General features: G+C 43.0%; 1 protein-coding gene across 1 annotated transcript in view; it reads left to right on the plus strand.

Moving 5' to 3' along the window:
• The window catches only part of LOC135551646 (FH1/FH2 domain-containing protein 3-like), a 187,084-nt gene that overhangs the window by 34,719 nt on the left and 131,339 nt on the right, over positions 1 to 21,026 (plus strand). Inside the window, exon 3 of the mRNA XM_064982828.1 lies at positions 9,405 to 9,472. Coding sequence (XP_064838900.1) covers positions 9,405 to 9,472 — 68 coding nt within the window. The remainder of the gene's footprint in view (positions 1 to 9,404; positions 9,473 to 21,026) is intronic.

A 21,026-nucleotide genomic window follows, 5' to 3' on the forward strand; every position in this document is an offset into this window, starting at 1 on the left:
GTTGTCTATAGTGTGTTGTCCATAGTGTGTTGTCCATAGTGTGTTGTCCATAGTGTGTTGTCTATAGTGTGTTGTCTATAGTGTGTTGTCCACAGTGTGTTGTCTACAGTGTGTTGTCCACAGTGTGTTGTCTATAGTGTGTTGTCCATAGTGTGTTGTCCATAGTGTGTTGTCCACAGTGTGTTGTCCATAGTGTGTTGTCCACAGTGTGTTGTCCACAGTGTGTTGTCTATAGTGTGTTGTCCATAGTGTGTTGTCCACAGTGTGTTGTCTATAGTGTGTTGTCCATAGTGTGTTGTCCACAGTGTGTTGTCCACAGTGTGTTGTCCATAGTGTGTTGTCCACAGTGTGTTGTCCACAGTGTGTTGTCCATAGTGTGTTGTCCACAGTGTGTTGTCTATAGTGTGTTGTCCATAGTGTGTTGTCCATAGTGTGTTGTCCATAGTGTGTTGTCCACAGTGTGTTGTCCATAGTGTGTTGTCTATAGTGTGTTGTCTATAGTGTGTTGTCCACAGTGTGTTGTCCACAGTGTGTTGTCTATAGTGTGTTGTCCATAGTGTGTTGTCCACAGTGTGTTTACGACAGTGTGTTGTCTATAGTGTGTTGTCTATAGTGTGTTGTCTATAGTGTGTTGTCCATAGTGTGTTGTCCACAGTGTGTTGTCCACAGTGTGTTGTCTATAGTGTGTTGTCTATAGTGTGTTGTCTATAGTGTGTTGTCTATAGTGTGTTGTCCACAGTGTGCTGTCCATAGTGTGTTGTCCACAGTTTGTGGGTATTTTAATCACTGTTTTCTTACTACTCTGTCAGCCTGCAGTAGGTGGGCCTGCCTGGGAACATCAGGTCGTAAGGTCACTACCAGCCCCTAATTTACATAGGATTGGTTACTATGCAGGGGTCCAGTGTCATAGAATTGGTTAATATGCAGGGGTCCAGTGTCATAGGATTGGTTACTATGCAGGGGTCCAGTGTCATAGGATTGGTTACTATGCATGGGTCTAGTGTCATAGGATTGGTTACTATGCAGGGGTCTAGTGTCATAGGATTGGTTCATTTCCACTCTCCAGGGGATCCAGTGTCATAGGATTGGTTACTATGCAGGGGTCCAGTGTCATAGGATTGGTTAATATGCAGGGGTCCAGTGTCATAGGATTGGTTACTATGCAGGGGTCCAGTGTCATAGGATTGGTTACTATGCATGGGTCTAGTGTCATAGGATTGGTTACTATGCAGGGGTCTAGTGTCATAGGATTGGTTACTATGCAGGGGTCTAGTGTCATAGGATTGGTTACTATGCAGGAGTCTAGTGTCATAGGATTGGTTACTATGCAGGGGTCTAGTGTCATAGGATTGGTTACTATGCAGGGGTCTAGTGTCATAGGATTGGTTACTATGCAAGAGTCCAGTGTCATAGGATTGGTTACTATGCAGGAGTCCAGTGTCATAGGATTGGTTACTATGCAGGGGTCTAGTGTCATAGTATTGGTTACTATGCAGGGGTCTAGTGTCATAGGATTGGTTACTATGCAGGGGTCTAGTGTCATAGGATTGGTTACTATGCAGGGGTCTAGTGTCATAGGATTGGTTACTATGCAGGGGTCTAGTGTCATAGGATTGGTTACTATGCAGGGGTCTAGTGTCATAGGATTGGTTACTATGCAGGGTCTAGTGTCATAGGATTGGTTACTATGCAGGGGTCTAGTGTCATAGGATTGGTTACTATGCAGGGGTCTATTGTCATAGGATTGGTTACTATGCAGGGGTCTAGTGTCATAGGATTGGTTACTATGCAGGGGTCCAGTGTCATAGGATTGGTTACTATGCAGGGGTCTATTGTCATAGGATTGGTTACTATGCAGGGGTCCAGTGTCATAGGATTGGTTACTATGCAGGGGTCTAGTGTCATAGTATTGGTTACTATGCAGGGGTCTAGTGTCATAGGATTGGTTACTATGCAGGGGTCTATTGTCATAGGATTGGTTACTATGCAGGGGTCTAGTGTCATAGGATTGGTTACTATGCAGGGGTCTAGTGTCATAGGATTGGTTACTATGCAGGGGTCTAGTGTCATAGTATTGGTTACTATGCAGGGTCTAGTGTCATAGGATTGGTTACTATGCAGGGGTCTATTGTCATAGGATTGGTTACTATGCAGGGGTCTAGTGTCATAGGATTGGTTACTATGCAGGGGTCTAGTGTCATAGGATTGGTTACTATGCAGGGGTCTAGTGTCATAGGATTTGTTACTATGCAGGGGTCTATTGTCATAGGATTGGTTACTATGCAGGGTCTAGTGTCATAGGATTGGTTACTATGCAGGGGTCTAGTGTCATAGGACTGGTTACTATGCAGGGGTCTAGTGTCATAGGATTGGTTACTATGCAGGGGTCTAGTGTCATAGGATTGGTTACTATGCAGGGGTCCAGTGTCATAGGATTGGTTACTATGCAGGGGTCTAGTGTCATAGGATTGGTTACTATGCAGGGTCTAGTGTCATAGGATTGGTTACTATGCAGGGGTCTAGTGTCATAGGATTGGTTACTATGCAGGGGTCTAGTGTCATAGGATTGGTTACTATGCAGGGGTCTAGTGTCATAGGATTGGTTACTATGCGGGGTCTAGTGTCATAGGATTGGTTACTATGCAGGGGTCTAGTGTCATAGGATTGGTTACTATGCAGGGATCTAGTGTCATAGGATTGGTTACTATGCAGGGGTCTATTGTCATAGTATTGGTTACTATGCAGGGGTCTAGTGTCATTGGATTGGTTACTATGCAGGGGTCTATTGTCATAGTATTGGTTACTATGCAGGGGTCTAGTGTCATAGGATTGGTTACTATGCAGGGGTCTATTGTCATAGTATTGGTTACTATGCAGGGTCTAGTGTCATAGGATTGGTTACTATGCAGGGGTCTATTGTCATAGTATTGGTTACTATGCAGCGGTCTATTGTCATAGGATTGGTTACTATGCAGGGGTCTAGTGTCATAGGATTGGTTACTATGCAGGGGTATATTGTCATTATTGGTTACTATGCAGGGGTCTAGTGTCATAGGATTGGTTACTATGCAGGGGTCTATTGTCATAGTATTGGTTACTATGCAGCGGTCTATTGTCATAGGATTGGTTACTATGCAGGGGTCTAGTGTCATAGGATTGGTTACTATGCAGGGGTATATTGTCATTATTGGTTACTATGCAGGGGTCTATTGTCATAGTATTGGTTACTATGCAGGGGTCTATTGTCATAGTATTGGTTACTATGCAGGGGTCTATTGTCATAGTATTGGTTACTATGCAGGGTCTAGTGTCATAGGATTGGTTACTATGCAGGAGTCTAGTGTCATAGGATTGGTTACTATGCAGGGGTCTAGTGTCATAGGATTGGTTACTATGCAGGGGTCTAGTGTCATAGTATTGGTTACTATGCAGGGTCTAGTGTCATAGGATTGGTTACTATGCAGGGGTCTAGTGTCATAGTATTGGTTACTATGCAGGGTCTAGTGTCATAGGATTGGTTACTATGCAGGGGTCTAGTGTCATAGGATTGGTTACTATGCAGGGGTCTAGTGTCATAGGATTGGTTACTATGCAGGGTCTAGTGTCATAGGATTGGTTACTATGCAGGGGTCTAGTGTCATAGGATTGGTTACTATGCAGGGGTCTAGTGTCATAGGATTGGTTACTATGCAGGGGTCTAGTGTCATAGGATTGGTTACTATGCAGGGGTCTAGTGTCATAGGATTGGTTACTATGCAGGGGTCTATTGTCATAGTATTGGTTACTATGCAGGGGTCTAGTGTCATAGGATTGGTTACTATGCAGGGGTCTAGTGTCATAGGATTGGTTACTATGCAGGGGTCTAGTGTCATAGGATTGGTTACTATGCGGGGTCTAGTGTCATAGGATTGGTTACTATGCAGGGTCTAGTGTCATAGGATTGGTTACTATGCAGGGATCTAGTGTCATAGGATTGGTTACTATGCAGGGGTCTATTGTCATAGTATTGGTTACTATGCAGGGGTCTAGTGTCATTGGATTGGTTACTATGCAGGGGTCTATTGTCATAGTATTGGTTACTATGCAGGGGTCTAGTGTCATAGGATTGGTTACTATGCAGGGGTCTATTGTCATAGTATTGGTTACTATGCAGGGGTCTAGTGTCATAGGATTGGTTACTATGCAGGGGTCTATTGTCATAGTATTGGTTACTATGCAGCGGTCTATTGTCATAGGATTGGTTACTATGCAGGGGTCTAGTGTCATAGGATTGGTTACTATGCAGGGGTATATTGTCATTATTGGTTACTATGCAGGGGTCTAGTGTCATAGGATTGGTTACTATGCAGGGGTCTATTGTCATAGTATTGGTTACTATGCAGCGGTCTATTGTCATAGGATTGGTTACTATGCAGGGGTCTAGTGTCATAGGATTGGTTACTATGCAGGGGTATATTGTCATTATTGGTTACTATGCAGGGGTCTATTGTCATAGTATTGGTTACTATGCAGGGGTCTATTGTCATAGTATTGGTTACTATGCAGGGGTCTATTGTCATAGTATTGGTTACTATGCAGGGGTCTAGTGTCATAGGATTGGTTACTATGCAGGAGTCTAGTGTCATAGGATTGGTTACTATGCAGGGGTCTAGTGTCATAGGATTGGTTACTATGCAGGGGTCTAGTGTCATAGTATTGGTTACTATGCAGGGGTCTAGTGTCATAGGATTGGTTACTATGCAGGGGTCTAGTGTCATAGTATTGGTTACTATGCAGGGGTCTAGTGTCATAGGATTGGTTACTATGCAGGGGTCTAGTGTCATAGGATTGGTTACTATGCAGGGGTCTAGTGTCATAGGATTGGTTACTATGCAGGGGTCTAGTGTCATAGGATTGGTTACTATGCAGGGTCTAGTGTCATAGTATTGGTTACTATGCAGGGGTCTAGTGTCATAGGATTGGTTACTATGCAGGGGTCTAGTGTCATAGTATTGGTTACTATGCAGGGGTCTAGTGTCATAGTATTGGTTACTATGCAGGGGTCTAGTGTCATAGGATTGGTTACTATGCAGGGGTCTATTGTCATAGTATTGGTTACTATGCAGGGGTCTAGTGTCATAGTATTGGTTACTATGCAGGGGTCTAGTGTCATAGGATTGGTTACTATGCAGGGGTCTAGTGTCATAGTATTGGTTACTATGCAGGGGTCTAGTGTCATAGGATTGGTTACTATGCAGGGGTCTAGTGTCATAGGATTGGTTACTATGCAGGGGTCTAGTGTCATAGGATTGGTTACTATGCAGGGGTCTAGTGTCATAGTATTGGTTACTATGCAGGGGTCTAGTGTCATAGTATTGGTTACTATGCAGGGGTCTAGTGTCATAGGATTGGTTACTATGCAGGGGTCTAGTGTCATAGTATTGGTTACTATGCAGGGGTCTAGTGTCATAGGATTGGTTACTATGCAGGGGTCTAGTGTCATAGGATTGGTTACTATGCAGGGGTCTAGTGTCATAGGATTGGTTACTATGCAGGGGTCTATTGTCATAGGATTGGTTACTATGCAGGGGTCTAGTGTCATAGGATTGGTTACTATGCAGGGGTCTAGTGTCATAGGATTGGTTACTATGCAGGGGTCTAGTGTCATAGGATTGGTTACTATACAGGGGTCTAGTGTCATAGGATTGGTTACTATGCAGGGGTCTATTGTCATAGTATTGGTTACTATGCAGGGGTCTAGTGTCATAGGATTGGTTACTATGCAGGGGTGTAGTGTCATAGGATTGGTTACTATGCAGGGGTCTAGTGTCATAGGATTGGTTACTATGCAGGGGTCTAGTGTCATAGTATTGGTTACTATGCAGGGTCTAGTGTCATAGGATTGGTTACTATGCAGGGGTCTATTGTCATAGTATTGGTTACTATGCAGGGGTCTAGTGTCATAGGATTGGTTACTATGCAGGGGTCTAGTGTCATAGGATTGGTTACTATGCAGGGGATCCACCCCTTCAACAGCTGAAAGCAGCATCGGTTGTTGAGGCAAAGATGGAGGAACTCTGTAGTCTGTAAAGATTGATAGAGAAATTGCTCACTGTGTGTTTGTTTTGTGTTGTCCCTTCCCTGGGTTGTACTGTCTCTTCCCTGGGTTGTACTGTCTCTTCCCTGGGTTGTACTGTCTCTTCCCTGGGTTGTACTGTCTCTTCCCTGGGTTGTACTGTCTCTTCCCTGGGTTGTGCTGTCTCTTCCCTGGGTTGTACTGTCTCTTCCCTGGGTTGTGCTGTCTCTTCCCTGGGTTGTACTGTCTCTTCCCTGGGTTGTGCTGTCTCTTCCCTGGGTTGTGCTGTCTCTTCCTGGGTTGTGCTGTCTCTTCCTGGGTTGTGCTGTCTCTTCCCTGGGTTGTGCTGTCTCTTCCTGGGTTGTACTGTCTCTTCCCTGGGTTGTACTGTCTCTTCCCTGGGTTGTACTGTCTCTTCCCTGGGTTGTGCTGTCTCTTCCCTGGGTTGTGCTGTCTCTTCCCTGGGTTGTACCTTCTCTTCCCTGGTTTGTACTGTCTCTTCCCTGGGTTGTGCTGTCTCTTCCTTGTTTTGTGTTGTCCCTTCTCTGGGTTGTGCTGTCTCTTCCCTGGGTTGTGCTGTCTCTTCCCTGGGTTGTACCTTCTCTTCCCTGGGTTGTACTGTCTCTTCTCTGGGTTGTGCTGTCTCTTCCTTGTTTTGTGTTGTCCCTTCCCTGGGTTGTACTGTCTCTTCCCTGGGTTGTGCTGTCTCTTCCCTGGGTTGTACCTTCTCTTCCCTGGGTTGTACTGTCTCTTCCCTGGGTTGTACTGTCTCTTCCCTGGGTTGTACTGTCTCTTCCCTGGGTTGTACAAGACAATGATCCAAAACATAAGGCAAAATCTACAATGGAATGGTTCAAAAATAAACATATCCAGGTGTTAGAATGGCCAAGTCAAAGTCCAGACCTGAATCCAATCGAGAATCTGTGGAAAGAACTGAAAACTGCTGTTCACAAATGCTCTCCATCCAACCTCACTGAGCTCGAGCTGTTTTGCAAGGAGGAATGGGAAAAAAAGTCTCTCGATGTGCAAAACTGATAGAGACATACCCCAAGCGACTTACAGCTGTAATCGCAGCAAAAGGTGGCGCTACAAAGTATTAACTTAAGGAGGCTGAGTAATTTTGCACGCCCAATTTTTCAGTTTTTGATTTGTTAAATTTTTTTGAAATATCCAATAAATGTCGTTCCACTTCATGATTGTGTCCTACTTGTTGTTGATTCTTCACAAAAAATACAGTTTTATATCTTTATGTTTGAAGCCTGAAATGTGGCAAAAGGTCGCAAAGTTCAAGGGGGCCGAATACTTTCGCAAGGCACTGTATACAGTGTTGTAACAATGTACAAATAGTTAAAGTACAAAAGGGAAAATAAATAACCATAAATATGGGTTGTATTTACAGTGGTGTTTGTTCACACAGTAGATATGGGAGTTTATCAAAATTGGGTTTGTTTTCGAATTCTTTGTGGATCTGTGTAATCTAATTTTGTGGCAGTGTGCACATAGCCTGTCTTCTCTTGAGAGTCATGTCTGCCTACGGCGGCCTTTCTCAATAGCAAGGCTGTGCTCACTGAGTCTGTACATAGTCAAAGCTTTCCTTAAGTTTGGTTCAGTCACAGTGGTCAGGTATTCTGCCGCTGTGTACTCTCTGTTTAGGGCCAAATAGCATTCTAGTTTGCTCTGTTTTTTTGTAAATTCTTTCTAATGTGTCAAGTAATTATCTTTTTGTTTTCTCATGATTTGCTTGTGTCAAATTGTCCTGCTGTCCTGGGGCTCTGTGGGGTGTGTTTGTGTTTGTGAACAGAGCCCCAGGAAGCAGCTTGCTTAGGGGACTCTTCTCCAGGTTCATTTCTCTGTAGGTGATGGCTTTGTTATGGAAGGTTTGGGAATCGCTTCCTTTTAGGTGGTTATAGAATTGAACAGCTCTTTTCAGGATTTTGATAATTAGTGGGTATCGGCCTAATTCTGCTCTGCATGCATTATTTGGTGTTCTACGTTGTACACGGAGGATATTTTTGCAGAATTCTGCCTGCAGAGTCTCAATTTGGTGTTTGTCCCATTTTGTGAATTCTTGGTTGGTGAGCGGACCCCAGACCTCACAACCATAAAGGGCAATGGGCTCTATGACTGATTCAAGTATTTTTAGCCAGATCCTAATTGGTATGTTGAATTTCATGTTCCTTTTGATGGCATAGAATGCCCTTCTTGCCTTGTCTCTCAGATTGTTCACAGCTTTGTGAAAGTTACCTGTGGCGCTGATGTTTAGGCCAAGGTATGTATAGTTTTTTGTGTGCTCTAGGGCAACAGTGTCTAGATGGAATTTGTGTTTGTGGTCCTGGCGACTGGACCTTTTTTGGAACACCATTATTTTGGTCTTACTGAGATTTACTGTCAGGGCCCAGGTCTGACAGAATCAGTGCAGAATATCTAGGTGCTGCTGTAGGCCCACCTTGGTTGGGGACAGAAGCACCAGATCATCAGCAAACAGCCAACATTTGACTTCGGATTCTAGTAGGGTGAGGCCGGGTGCTGCAGACTGTTCTAGTGCCCTCACCAATTAGTTAATATATATGTCGAAGAGGGTGGGGCTCAAGCTGCATCCCTGTCTCACCCCATGGCCCTGTGGGAAGAAATTTGTGTGTTTCTTTCCCAATTTTAACCGAACACTTGTTGTTTGTGTACATGGATTTTATAATGTCGTATGTTTTACCCCCAACACCACTTTCCGTCTATTTGTATTGCTGACCCTCATGCCAAATTGAGTCGAAGGCTTTTTTGAAATCAACAAAGCATGAGAAGACTTTCCCTTTGTTTTGGTTTGTTTGGTTGTCAATTAGGGTGTGCAGGGTGAATACATGGTCTGTTGTACGGTAATTAGGTAAAAAGCCAATTTGACATTTGCTCAGTACGTTGTTTTCACTGAAGAAATGTACCAGTCTACTGTTAATGTCTGTCTCTCTCTCTCTCTGTCTCTCTCTCTCTCTCTCTCTCTCTCTCTCTCTCTCTCTTCTCTCTCTCTCTCTCTCTCTGTCTTCTCTCTGTCTCTGTCTCTGTCTCTGTCTCTGTCTCTGTCTCTGTCTCTCTCTCTCTGTCTCTCTCTCTCTCTCTCTCTCTCTCTCTCTCTCTCTCTCTCGGTCTCTCTCTCTCTCTCTCTCTCTCTCTCTGTCTCTGTCTCTGTCTCTGTCTCTGTCTCTCTCTCTCTCTCTCTCTCTGTCTGTCTCTCTCTCTCTCTGTCTCTCTGTCTCTCTCTCTCTCTCTCTCTTTCTCTCTCTATGTCTGTATGTCTCTCTCTCCCTCTCTCTCTGTCTCTCTATCTATTTCTCTCTCTCTCTGTCTGTCTCTCTCTCTCCAGGACCAGAGGGAAGAAGCATAGTGTTGTCTTACGTACCCAGCTGACTGTTCGAGTACATGCTTGTATCGGTAAGTACATGTTTACATACGTGTTTAATCACCACTGGGACACGCCAGACAGGAAACATGTTCCCTAAGGAACCTACAGTACATGACCCCTTTTCCATGCCTGTTCAGGTTATCATGTGTTTTCCATGCCTGTTCAGGTTATCATGTGTTTTCCATGCCTGTTCAGGTTATCATGTGTTTTCCATGCCTGTTCAGGTTATCATGTGTTTTCCATGCCTGTTCAGGTTATCATGTGTTTTCCATGCCTGTTCAGGTTATCATGTGTTTTCCATGCCTGTTCAGATTTTCCGTGCGTGTTTATAGGTACATCTGTGTTTGGCGGGATTCTGAGACCTCCCAGTTTGTAACATCTTTCGGAGAGAAGTAGAGCCACTGGTTTCACTAGGTTCTGTCTCGGCGTTACTGAAACCTGGACGCTGCGGCGGACAGATGTGTAGTTATGGGTTACTGTTTGTTTATGTCTATGGTTGTATGTAATGTGTTTGTATGACTGTGTTGTGTGTGAGTGGGATAGTTCAGTAGAGGGGTTTTGGGAGAGTGTGAGAGGGAGTGTGAGAGTGTGAGAGGGAGTGTGAGAGGGGGTGTGAGAGACAGAGACGGAGAGAGAGGGAGAGAGAGGGAGTGTGAGAGGGAGAGAGAGGGAGAGGGAGAGGGAGAGAGGGAGAGAGTTACATGGAGAACACGAGTCAACCCTGAGTCTCAAATCACTTTAAATTCCTTCCTTCTTCATATATCCTTCTGTCTGCCTGTCTATCTGTCCCTCTCACCCTCTCTGTCTCTCTTTGTCTCTCTGTCTCTCTCACTCTCTCTCTGTCTCTCTTTGTCTCTTTGTCTATCTGTCCCTCTCACCCTCACTGTCTCTCTTTGTCTCTCTGTCTCTCTCACTCTCTCTCTCTGTCTCTCTTTGTCTCTTTGTCTCTCTGTCTCTCTCACTCTCTCTCAATCTGTCTCTCAATTCAATTCCATTTCAATTGAAGGGCTTTATTAACATAAGAACCATATGTTTACATTGTCAAAGAGAGTGAAGTAGATAATAAACAAAAAAGTGAAATAAACAATAACAAATGAACAGTAAACATTACAGTCACAGAAGTTAACACAAGAATAAAGACATTACAAATGTCTCTCTTTCTCTCTCTCTCCCTGCATGGTCAACATTCTCAATGCCAGTGATAGTTGTGCTAAATCTGGACTCCAGAATAGCTGCAACGAGGGGGGCTCTTGGGTGTAACTGAACTTGGCCCATAACCCAGTCATCTCATAGCTCTCTGCCCGGCCATGAGGAGAACCAACATAACTGGGAGTTTTCTGTGTGTGTGTATCCACGGGTGTGCTTGGGTTCAAGCCGATGAAACGGCCCACTACGCACCTCTTTTTCAGAGGTCAGTCTGGTTCATCTGCAACAGTCAGGACGAGTGAAGCACTTGGGGTGTAATTACAGTCATCATTAGTACATTTCAACATGTCACATTCATGTCATTAGATACTCTGAAGAACAAAAGTCACTCGGCGTTTGGCAACTCTTCTTCTATTTTCTGAGATTTGTTTTGAGTTCATTAGTCAACACGTAGCGGGAAAAAAGGCATTACAGACAAAACTTTAGAATTTATATGAATTTAAAAAACATGTAGTGTGTGGCTATTCAGTTACACACACATGTCAGTACACACAACCAGTAGGTCACACGTCAGTACATACACACAACCAGTAGGTCACATGTCAGTACATACAACCAGTAGGTCACATGTCAGTACATAAACACAACCAGTAGGTCACATGTCAGTACATACAACCAGTAGGTCACATGTCAGTACATAAACACAACCAGTAGGTCACATGTCAGTACATACAACCAGTAGGTCACATGTCAGTACACAAACACAACCAGTAGGTCACATGTCAGGTCACATGTCAGTACATAAACACAACCAGTAGGTCACATGTCAGTACATCACAAACATACAACCAGTAGGTCACATGTCAGTACATACACACAACCAGTAGGTCACATGTCAGTACATACAACCAGTAGGTCACATGTCAGTACATACACACAACCAGTAGGTCACATGTCAGTACATACAACCAGTAGGTCACATGTCAGTACACAAACACAACCAGTAGGTCACATGTGTCAGGTACATACAACCAGTAGGTCACATGTCAGTACACACAACCAGTAGGTCACATGTCAGTACATACAACCAGTAGGTCACATGTCAGTACACACAACCAGTAGGTCACATGTTAGTACACACAACCAGTAGGTCACACGTCAGTACATAAACACAACCAGTAGGTCACATGTCAGTACATACAACCAGTAGGTCACATGTCAGTACATACACACAACCAGTAGGTCACATGTCAGTACACAAACACAACCAGTAGGCGTTGTGCTGTAAGGTGTTGCTTTATTAGTTGTGAAACCAGGTTAGCTGTTCACCTGTGTTATATGAGACAGAGGGAGGTCCAGGCACTCATGACTCTGTATAATACTGTATGATTCCTTGAATTAGTTCTGGACCTGGGGACTGTTAAAATGCCCCTGTTGGCATGTCTGGGGGGTAAGTGTGTGTGTCATTTAACTTATGTAAACTGTTTAGAATTTCCAACACATTAATCATTCTTATTAAAGAGAGACTGGGCATGCATAGTATTGATGATTACTGATTACAATGAAGAGCAAGATGTGCCACTCTGTTCTGGTCCAGCTGACAGACCTCTGTCCATCTCTTTATTACGGCCAGACCTCCCCCTCTCTTTATTACGGACAGACCTCTCCCCATCTTCACAAACACTGAATCTATATGTTTTGACCATGACCATACAATCTGAAGCAACGCCAAGTAATTTAGTCTCCTCAACTTGTTCAACAGCCGCACCATTCATTACCAGATTCAGCGGAGGTCTAGAACTTAGGGAATGATCAGAGAGGATTAAAATACAAGACTCTCAACTGACTCTTTAGAAATTAGACCGATGCTAAACAGTTCCACCGATTGGAACACTCGTGTGGTGATTCTAGAGCGCTGGTTATAATTCCAACGGTTTTAACGGATTCTACGGCTAGTTAATCAGATCAGGAGGAATAAGACTGTATGCCATATGGCAACACATTCCCTATATAGTGCACTACATTCAGCAGAGCCCTATGGGCCCTGTCAAAGGGAAGTAGGCGCCTGGTCCGAGCCAGAAGGGCCCTAGTCTAAAGTAGTGTACGATGAAGTACGGTGCCATTTGGGACACAGGGTAAGTCGGTCGGGTAAAAGGTATAGACATCTCATCCCTCTCTTCTCTCTCTGTTTAATTACTCCTTTCATTCCTTTCAGACCTCTCATCCTCTTCTTTCGCTGTCTTTAATCTGTTCCCCAAACCGCAACCTGGAAATCTGATGAATAGTCGATGTATTGACCCCCCTGCATGACCCCTGCATGACCCCTGAACTTGAAAAGCTTGGCATTGACACCCCCTTCTGGATCCAACCATAACGTAGCCTACGCGGGATTGATATATAAAAGACCAGATTGGTTGGCTGGTATCAGATATCTTTAGTCATTTACACTATCTTTGCACATCTCTCATTGGTATACTTTACACGTTTCACAGTGTTTTGGGATCAGATATCTTTAGTCATTTACACTATCTTTACACATCTCTCATTGGTATACTTTACACGTTTCACAGTGTTTTGGGATCAGATATCTTTAGTCATTTACACTATCTCTACACATCTCTCATTGGTATACTTTACACGTTTCACAGTGTTTTGGGATCAGATATCTTTAGTCATTTATACTATCTCTACACATCTCTCATTGGTATACTTTACACGTTTCACAGTGTTTTGGGATCAGATATCTTTAGTCATTTACACTATCTCTACACATCTCTCATTGGTATACTTTACACGTTTCACAGTGTTTTGGGATCAGATATCTTTAGTCATTTACACTATCTCTACACATCTCTCATTGGTATACTTTACACGTTTCACAGTGTTTTGGGATCAGATGATTAGTTGGTAAACATTCCCACACCATGTTGGTGAATAAGATACCCTTTAAGTATCAACCACCATGAGGGCGACTGACGCACAGAGTTATATTGGGTAATTTACAGTAAATCACCTGCTTTATTCATTGCTTGGAGAATAACGTGTATTTGGGATCAAATTATTATTTGGCCAACATTTCCACAACATGGTAGTCAAAGAAGTTGATTACACAGATACAACGAAGACAAAGTGTGGTTTGACCACTTCCTTTATTTATTTTAATACGCTGTGATGGTCACTGAAATCCGATTGGCTAGGAACAGGGATCAGCGTTGGTTAGGTCAAGGGTAAAAAAAGGTTAAGGATTCATAGGCTTAACTTAAAGATGATCCCTTTATACGTATAGGGCCAGTAAGGTCAAAGGTCAGGGAGATATCTAGGATTCATTGTGTTAAAAATGACCCCAGAAACAACACTTATACCTGGAGCAGGTTAGCACTTGTTTTGCCATGAATCTTGAATATGGAGGCCGCCACAAAGTCATAAAATCTTATTTTAAACCTAACCTTAACCCTAACCTTAACCACACTGCTAACCCTAATGCCTAACCCTGACCTTAAATTATGACCCCCTATTTTTTTATTTTTTTTATTAATTTTTTACAATATAGCCAATTTTGACTTTGAAGCTGGACTATCTAAGGGATAATCGCTCAGTTCTGCTTCTAGGACAATATTCATGACAATAAATGTCAACCTGCACTCCTGGAGCCTTGTAGAGCAGCCTGGTCTCATAGACTAGACGTAACATAGTAAAAAGTAAATCCGAAAACACTCAAATTAGTACGATATGGTTGCAAAAGAGGGAAATACTTAATTACTTTCGGATCATTGGGACGCTGGCGTCCCACCTCGACAATATCCGGTAAAATTGCAGAGCGCGAAATTCAAAATACAAAAATAATAATATTAAACATTCATAAAAATACAAGTGTTATACATCATTCTTTAGCTTGGAATCTTGGTAATCGAATCGTGTGGTCCGATTTACAATAGGCTTTACGGTGAAAGTATTTGATCGTCTGAGGACAGCGCCTCACCCACTTCCTGCATTAACATGAATTCATAACCTGCACAGGTGTCACAAAACTCAAAAATAGCGATAAAATAAATAACTTACCTTTGAAGATCACTTCAGCACTATATGATGTGGTCATTATTTTAACTGGTTAGCCAACCAACTTAACGTTAGCTAGCTAGCTAACAAGCTGTTTGAAAAGTTGCTTTTAGTTGCCTGGTTTGCTAGATTGACATATGATTAATTCATTTTTAATTGGATTAGTTTATTGGTTTGCAAAATACACCAGTTATGCTATTTTGGACCACCAGGCTGATGATGTCATGCATGTGATTCCTTAAAGAGATGGGCGGGGCTAAGGACTTAAGAGGGTGTGAACGATGCTGAATGGGCAGGGCTAAGAACTTAAGAGGGTGTGAACAATGCTGAATGGGCGGGGCTAAGGACGTAAGAGGGTGTGAACAATGCTGAATGGGCGGGGCTAAGGACTTAAGAGGGTGTGAACAATGCTGAATGGGTATAGACAAAGAAGAGCTCTCCTGTAAGTACCAAAATATCGAAGGGACATTTTCTCAAAAGTGAGTTTTACAAGTTTATCATCTTTCAAAGCAGAATGACTTTCCCATTGTTCCTCAACTGTAGTGTCTGATCTATCATTTTATAGCTCTGAGTCTCTACTTTTATCAAATGTAAAAAACACAGTTTCAAATGTTGCTACATAAGACGGAATTGAGCCGGTCGGGTACATATATCATACAAATGTATGGTTCAGGGGGGGGGGGGGGGGGGTACTGTCACACCCTGACCATAGTTTGCTTTGTATGTTTCTATGTTTTGCTTGGTCAGGGTGTGATCTGAGTGGGCATTCTATGTTATATGTCTAGTTTGTCTATTTCTATGTTTGGCCTGATATGGTTCTCAATCAGAGGCAGGTGTTAGTTATTGTCTCTGATTGGGAACCATATGTAGGTAGCCTGGTTTGTGTTGTTGTTTTGTGGGTGGTTGTCTCCTGTGTCAGTGTTTGTACCACACGGGACTGTTTCGGGTTTTCACGTTTCTTGTTTTTTGTAGTTTATTCATGTATGGTTTCATTATTAAAGAACCATGAATTATAACCACGCTGCATCCTTCCCAGGAGGAATCCCGTTACAAAATGGTAATTGTAATCATAGGAAATTAATTAATTAATACATCCCACAACAAACATAGCATATCATACTAAATGGAGGGAGACAGATTTGCATATACGATGTTACGTCTACCCCTGAGTCTAGGTATGTCATGCAATAAAATGCTAATTAATTACTTTAAAATCATACAATGTGATTTTCTGGATTTTTGTTTTAGATTCCGTCTCTCACAGTTGAGGTGTACCTATGATAAAAATTACAGACGTCTACATGCTTTGTAAGTAGGAAAACCTGCAAAACTCGGCAGTGTATCAAATATTTGTTCTCCCCACTGTACATGAATTAATACATCCCACAACAAACTTAGCATATCATACTAAATGGAGGGAGACCTATTTACATATACTATGTCACGTCTACCCCTGAGTCTAGGTTGCGTAGAGATCTGAAAGGATTTAAAAGGTTTAAGCAAAATGCTGCTATGGTAACAGAACCACCTTCACCTATTTTGTCAAGGGGGCTAAGGAGCTAAGGGGGTAGTATCCTGGGGAGTAGTGTCTAAGGGGTAGGGGGCTGGGGGTCGTTTCTGGCTCAGGAGGTTAGTGGAAGCTTAATTGTAGAGAATGGGTTTGTGGTAATGCCTGGACTGGAATCAGCGGAATGGCATGCAACACATGCAACACGTGGTTTCCATGGTTTCCAGGCGTTTGTTGTCATTCCATTAGGCTCTGTTCCGGGCCATTTTTTATGGGCCGTCCTCCCCTCTGCAGCCTCCTGTGATCTTTAGTCCGGTGTTTATACTAGCTCAGCCTTAATTTAGCCTTCATTAGTCACATAAAGGACTAAATTCAACATTGAGAAATGCATGCAGAGCTCAAAACCTTCACACAAATCAACCAGTGACATCGTTGCTTTTTTTTGAGATGGAAACCAAAAGCCTTAAGTTTTTCTCGCGTCGGATTGGACCCACAGTGTGAGGCTAGTTGTTTGATGAAGATGTCTACACAGTACCAAGCTCAGCAGTCCTGTCAGACACTGTGCTGGTGTAAGAACCACTGTCTCTGAGACTACGACAGCAATGACCCAGCTTCCAACCCCCTCACAACCCTGTTTAATGGACCAACCTCTATCAGCACCTGACCCGCTGGATGACTGGGGTTACTGTTTGAGTTGGATCTTGGTTTGACTTAGAGACTTGTGCTGTAGTTTTACTGGTGTAGGAGGGAAAGGTGAAGGACATTGTCTGTAGGACAGGTGTAGGAGGGAAGGTGAAGGACATTGTCTGTAGGACAGGTGTAGGAGGGAAGGTGAAGGACATTGTCTGTAGGACAGGTGTAGGAGGGAAGGTGAAGGACATTGTCTGTAGGACAGGTGTAGGACAGGTGTAGGTGTAGGGAAGGACATTGTCTGTAGGAAGGTGGTGAAGGACATTGTCTGTAGGACAGGTGTAGGGGGAAAGGAGAAGGACATTGTCTGTAGGACAGGTGTAGGAGGGAAGGTGAAGAACATTGTCTGTAGGACAGGTGTAGGAGGAAGGTGAAGGACATTGTCTGTAGGACAGGTGTAGGACAGGTGTAGGAGGGAAGGTGAAGGACATTGTCTGTAGGACAGGTGTAGGGGGAAAGGAGAAGGACATTGTCTGTAGGACAGGTGTAGGAGGGAAGGTGAAGGACATTGGTAGGACAGGTGGGAAGAAGGACATTGTCTGTAGGACAGGTGTAGGAGGGAAGGTGAAGGACATTGTCTGTAGGACAGGTGTAGGAGGGAAGGTGAAGGACATTGTCTGTAGGACAGGTGTAGGAGGGAAGGTGAAGGACATTGTCTGTAGGACAGGTGTAGGGGGAAAGGAGAAGGACATTGTCTGTAGGACAGGTGTAGGAGGGAAGGTGAAGGACATTGTCTGTAGGACAGGTGTAGGAGGGAAGGTGAAGGACATTGTCTGTAGGACAGGTGTGAAGGACATTGTCTGTAGGAAGTGTAGGAGGAAGGACATTGTCTGTAGGACAGGTGTAGGAGGGAAGGTGAAGGACATTGTCTGTAGGACAGGTGTAGGGGGAAAGGAGAAGGACATTGTCTGTAGGACAGGTGTAGGAGGGAAGGTGAAGGACATTGTCTGTAGGACAGGTGTAGGAGGGAAGGTGAAGGACATTGTCTGTAGGACAGGTGTAGGGGGAAAGGAGAAGGACATTGTCTGTAGGACAGGTGTAGGAGGGAAGGTGAAGGACATTGTCTGTAGGACAGGTGTAGGAGGGAAGGTGAAGGACATTGTGTTTTCACGTAACTTTTTATTCTCCTTTTGTGTCTCTTTATCAATGTCTGTCTTGCTCTCCACCTGTCTCTCTGTTTCTTCTGCTTTTAGTTGTTTTCCCTTGGTTCGTCCTCTCTGTTAGTCCTCTCTGTTTGTCCTCTCTGTTAGTCCTCTCTGTTAGTCCTCTCTGTTAGTCCTCTCTGTTAGTCCTCTCTGTTAGTCCTCTCTGTTAGTCCTCTCTGTTAGTCCTCTCTGTTAGTTCTCTCTGTTAGTCCTCTCTGTTAGTCCTCTCTGTTAGTCCTCTCTGTTAGTCCTCTCTGTTAGTCCTCTCTGTTCGTCCTCTCTGTTAGTCCTCTCTGTTAGTCCTCTCTGTTTGTCCTCTCTGTTCGTCCTCTCTGTTTGTCCTCTCTGTTCACCCTCTCTGTTCGTCCTCTCTGTTCACCCTCTCTGTTAGTCCTCTCGGTTCGTCCTCTCTTGTTAGTCCTTTCTGTTAGTCCTCTCTGTTTGTCCTCTCTGTTAGTCCTCTCTGTTCGTCCTCTCTGTTCGTCCTCTCTGTTAGTCCTCTCTGTTAGTCCTCTCTGTTCGTCCTCTCTGTTCGTCCTCTCTGTTCGTCCTCTCTGTTCGTCCTCTCTGTTAGTCCTCTCTGTTAGTCCTCTCTGTTCGTCCTCTCTGTTAGTCCTCTCTGTTAGTCCTCTCTGTTCGTCCTCTCTGTTCGTCCTCTCTGTTCGTCCTCTCTGTTCGTCCTCACTGTTAGTCCTCTCTGTTAGTCCTCTCTGTTAGTCCTCTCTGTTAGTCCTCTCTGTTAGTCCTCTCTGTTAGTCCTCTCTGTTAGTCCTCTCTGTTAGTCCTCTCTGTTAGTCCTCTCTGTTCGTCCTCACTGTTAGTCCTCTCTGTTTGTCCTCTCTGTTAGTCCTCTCTGTTCGTCCTCTCTGTTAGTCCTCTCTGTTCGTCCTCTCTGTTTGTCCTCTCTGTTTGTCCTCTCTGTAGATTCTACTCTAGGTCTCCATTTCTCTGTGCCTTTTTTAAATGTTTATAGTGTCTGTCTTTCTCTTCACCACCCTCTCACTCTCTCTTTATATTGAATAAACAACAATACACAAAAACAATAAACAGCTTAATGTTTACATACATTTCCACCAACATGAATGGCGTCCCACTCGCTCAGACCCACGTGTTCCCAGCGTGTTCACGCCCCTTGACGTGTCTAATGTATGTATGACTCTGTCCCGTGTGACTTCAGCGCTACGATGTTCCGGTCTCTAGCCAGGTTTGTTTCAATCATTAAATAATAAAGTATTTCATTCTTCTATTCTCTTAATGTTGGAGTATAATTTGACTTCTAGTATTTAAGTAATTGCTTCTTTAATGAATATACATGCAGAAGATAATATTGTCTACCCATTGGGTATCTCACCACACGCCAGGTCTTGAATTATACCGATAGACACAGTAAAAATACAATTACATTGTAAGACCTCTGATACACAGCTTTCTATTGTATGGACTTTATAACAATCTTTATAGAATTTATTATTTATATAACAACTTTATAACACTCTTTATAGAATGTATATTTATATAACAACTTTATAACATGCTTTATAGAATTTATATTTTATATAACAACTTTATAACACTCTTTATAGAATTTATGTTTATATAACAACTTTATAACATTCTTTATAGAATTTATATTTATATAACAACTTTATAACATTCTTTATAGAATTTATATTTATATAACAACTTTATAACATTCTTTATAGAATTTATATTTATATAACAACTTTATAACATTCTTTATAGAATTTATATTTATATAACAACTTTATAACATTCTTTATAGAATTTATATTTTATATAACAACTTTATAACACTCTTTATAGAATGTATTTTTATATAAAAACTTTATAACACTCTTTATAGAATTTATATTTATATAACAACTTTATAACATTCTTTATAGAATTTATATTTATATAACAACTTTATAACATTCTTTATAGAATTTATATTTATATAACAACTTTATAATACTCCCAGAAGGCATGAATTATTGAATCATTGTTAGTATTACGTTTTAGACATGACTCTGCTTTTGTGCTGAAGAATTTGTGAATTTTGACTCTTGTATTAATCGATTCTATACATTTAGTTTATACTGGATTAAGTGTACAATTTAATTAACTGTCATTTTGTTTATGTTCCGACACTCCCGCCAACTTGTGCCAATATGAGTTCATTTTAAGTCTTGCTTCCAATAGTTTATATTTTCTGTCAGTTGGATAGGCTCTCTGCAGGGTTTTGTGTATATTACCTACCATATGAGTATATTTTTCTGATTCAAATAGGATTCTCTCAACAATGCTCTGATTTCCATAAAATTCCAGTTCAAAATTTTGTGATATAGAACTTTTGAATTGCGTATTTTTGAAAATGTCTACATTGGTCAGTCCAAAATTGCTTTTTTGATTCTGTCATGGAAATAACCCTCCCTCACTTCCTCTATCATTCTCTCTGCTTCGTTCTTATTCTCTCCCTCTCCCTCACCCTGCCCCCCTCACATGTTTCTGTGCTGTCAACACTTTCCAAAGATAACACCTCACCCTCTGCACCCCTCCTCTCTCCCCTCCTGACCCAACCCTCACCGCCAGGCCCTCTCCACCGCTCCTCCCCCCCTGCTTCCCTAACCCTCACCGCCAGGCCCTCTCCACCCCTCCTCCACCCCCTGCCCCCCTTCGGTGTCAGGCCCTCTCCACCCCTCCTCCACCACCTGCCCCCCTTCGGTGTCAGGCCCTCTCCACCCCTCCTCCACCCCACCCTTGCTGCAGGCATGCAGGAACGCTGAAACCAGGGTGCTAAAATGAACCCTCAAGTACCAAGGCGATCTCACTGGGTACCAAGTACCAGGGAACGAGACTGTACAATCTCATTGGGTCACAGAGACAGCAGGGAAAGAGGGAACAAGACTGTACATCCACTATGCACACCTTGAATTGGGAGGATGGTTTTCATTCGGGATCCAAACACAAACCTTCCCTGAGGGGCAATGAAACTGAACAGTATGAAACTACTGTAAAACGCTCCCTGAAACGCTCCGT

This window comes from Oncorhynchus masou, chromosome 13 (genome assembly GCF_036934945.1).
Source record: "Oncorhynchus masou masou isolate Uvic2021 chromosome 13, UVic_Omas_1.1, whole genome shotgun sequence".
Taxonomy (NCBI): Eukaryota; Metazoa; Chordata; class Actinopteri; order Salmoniformes; family Salmonidae; genus Oncorhynchus; species Oncorhynchus masou.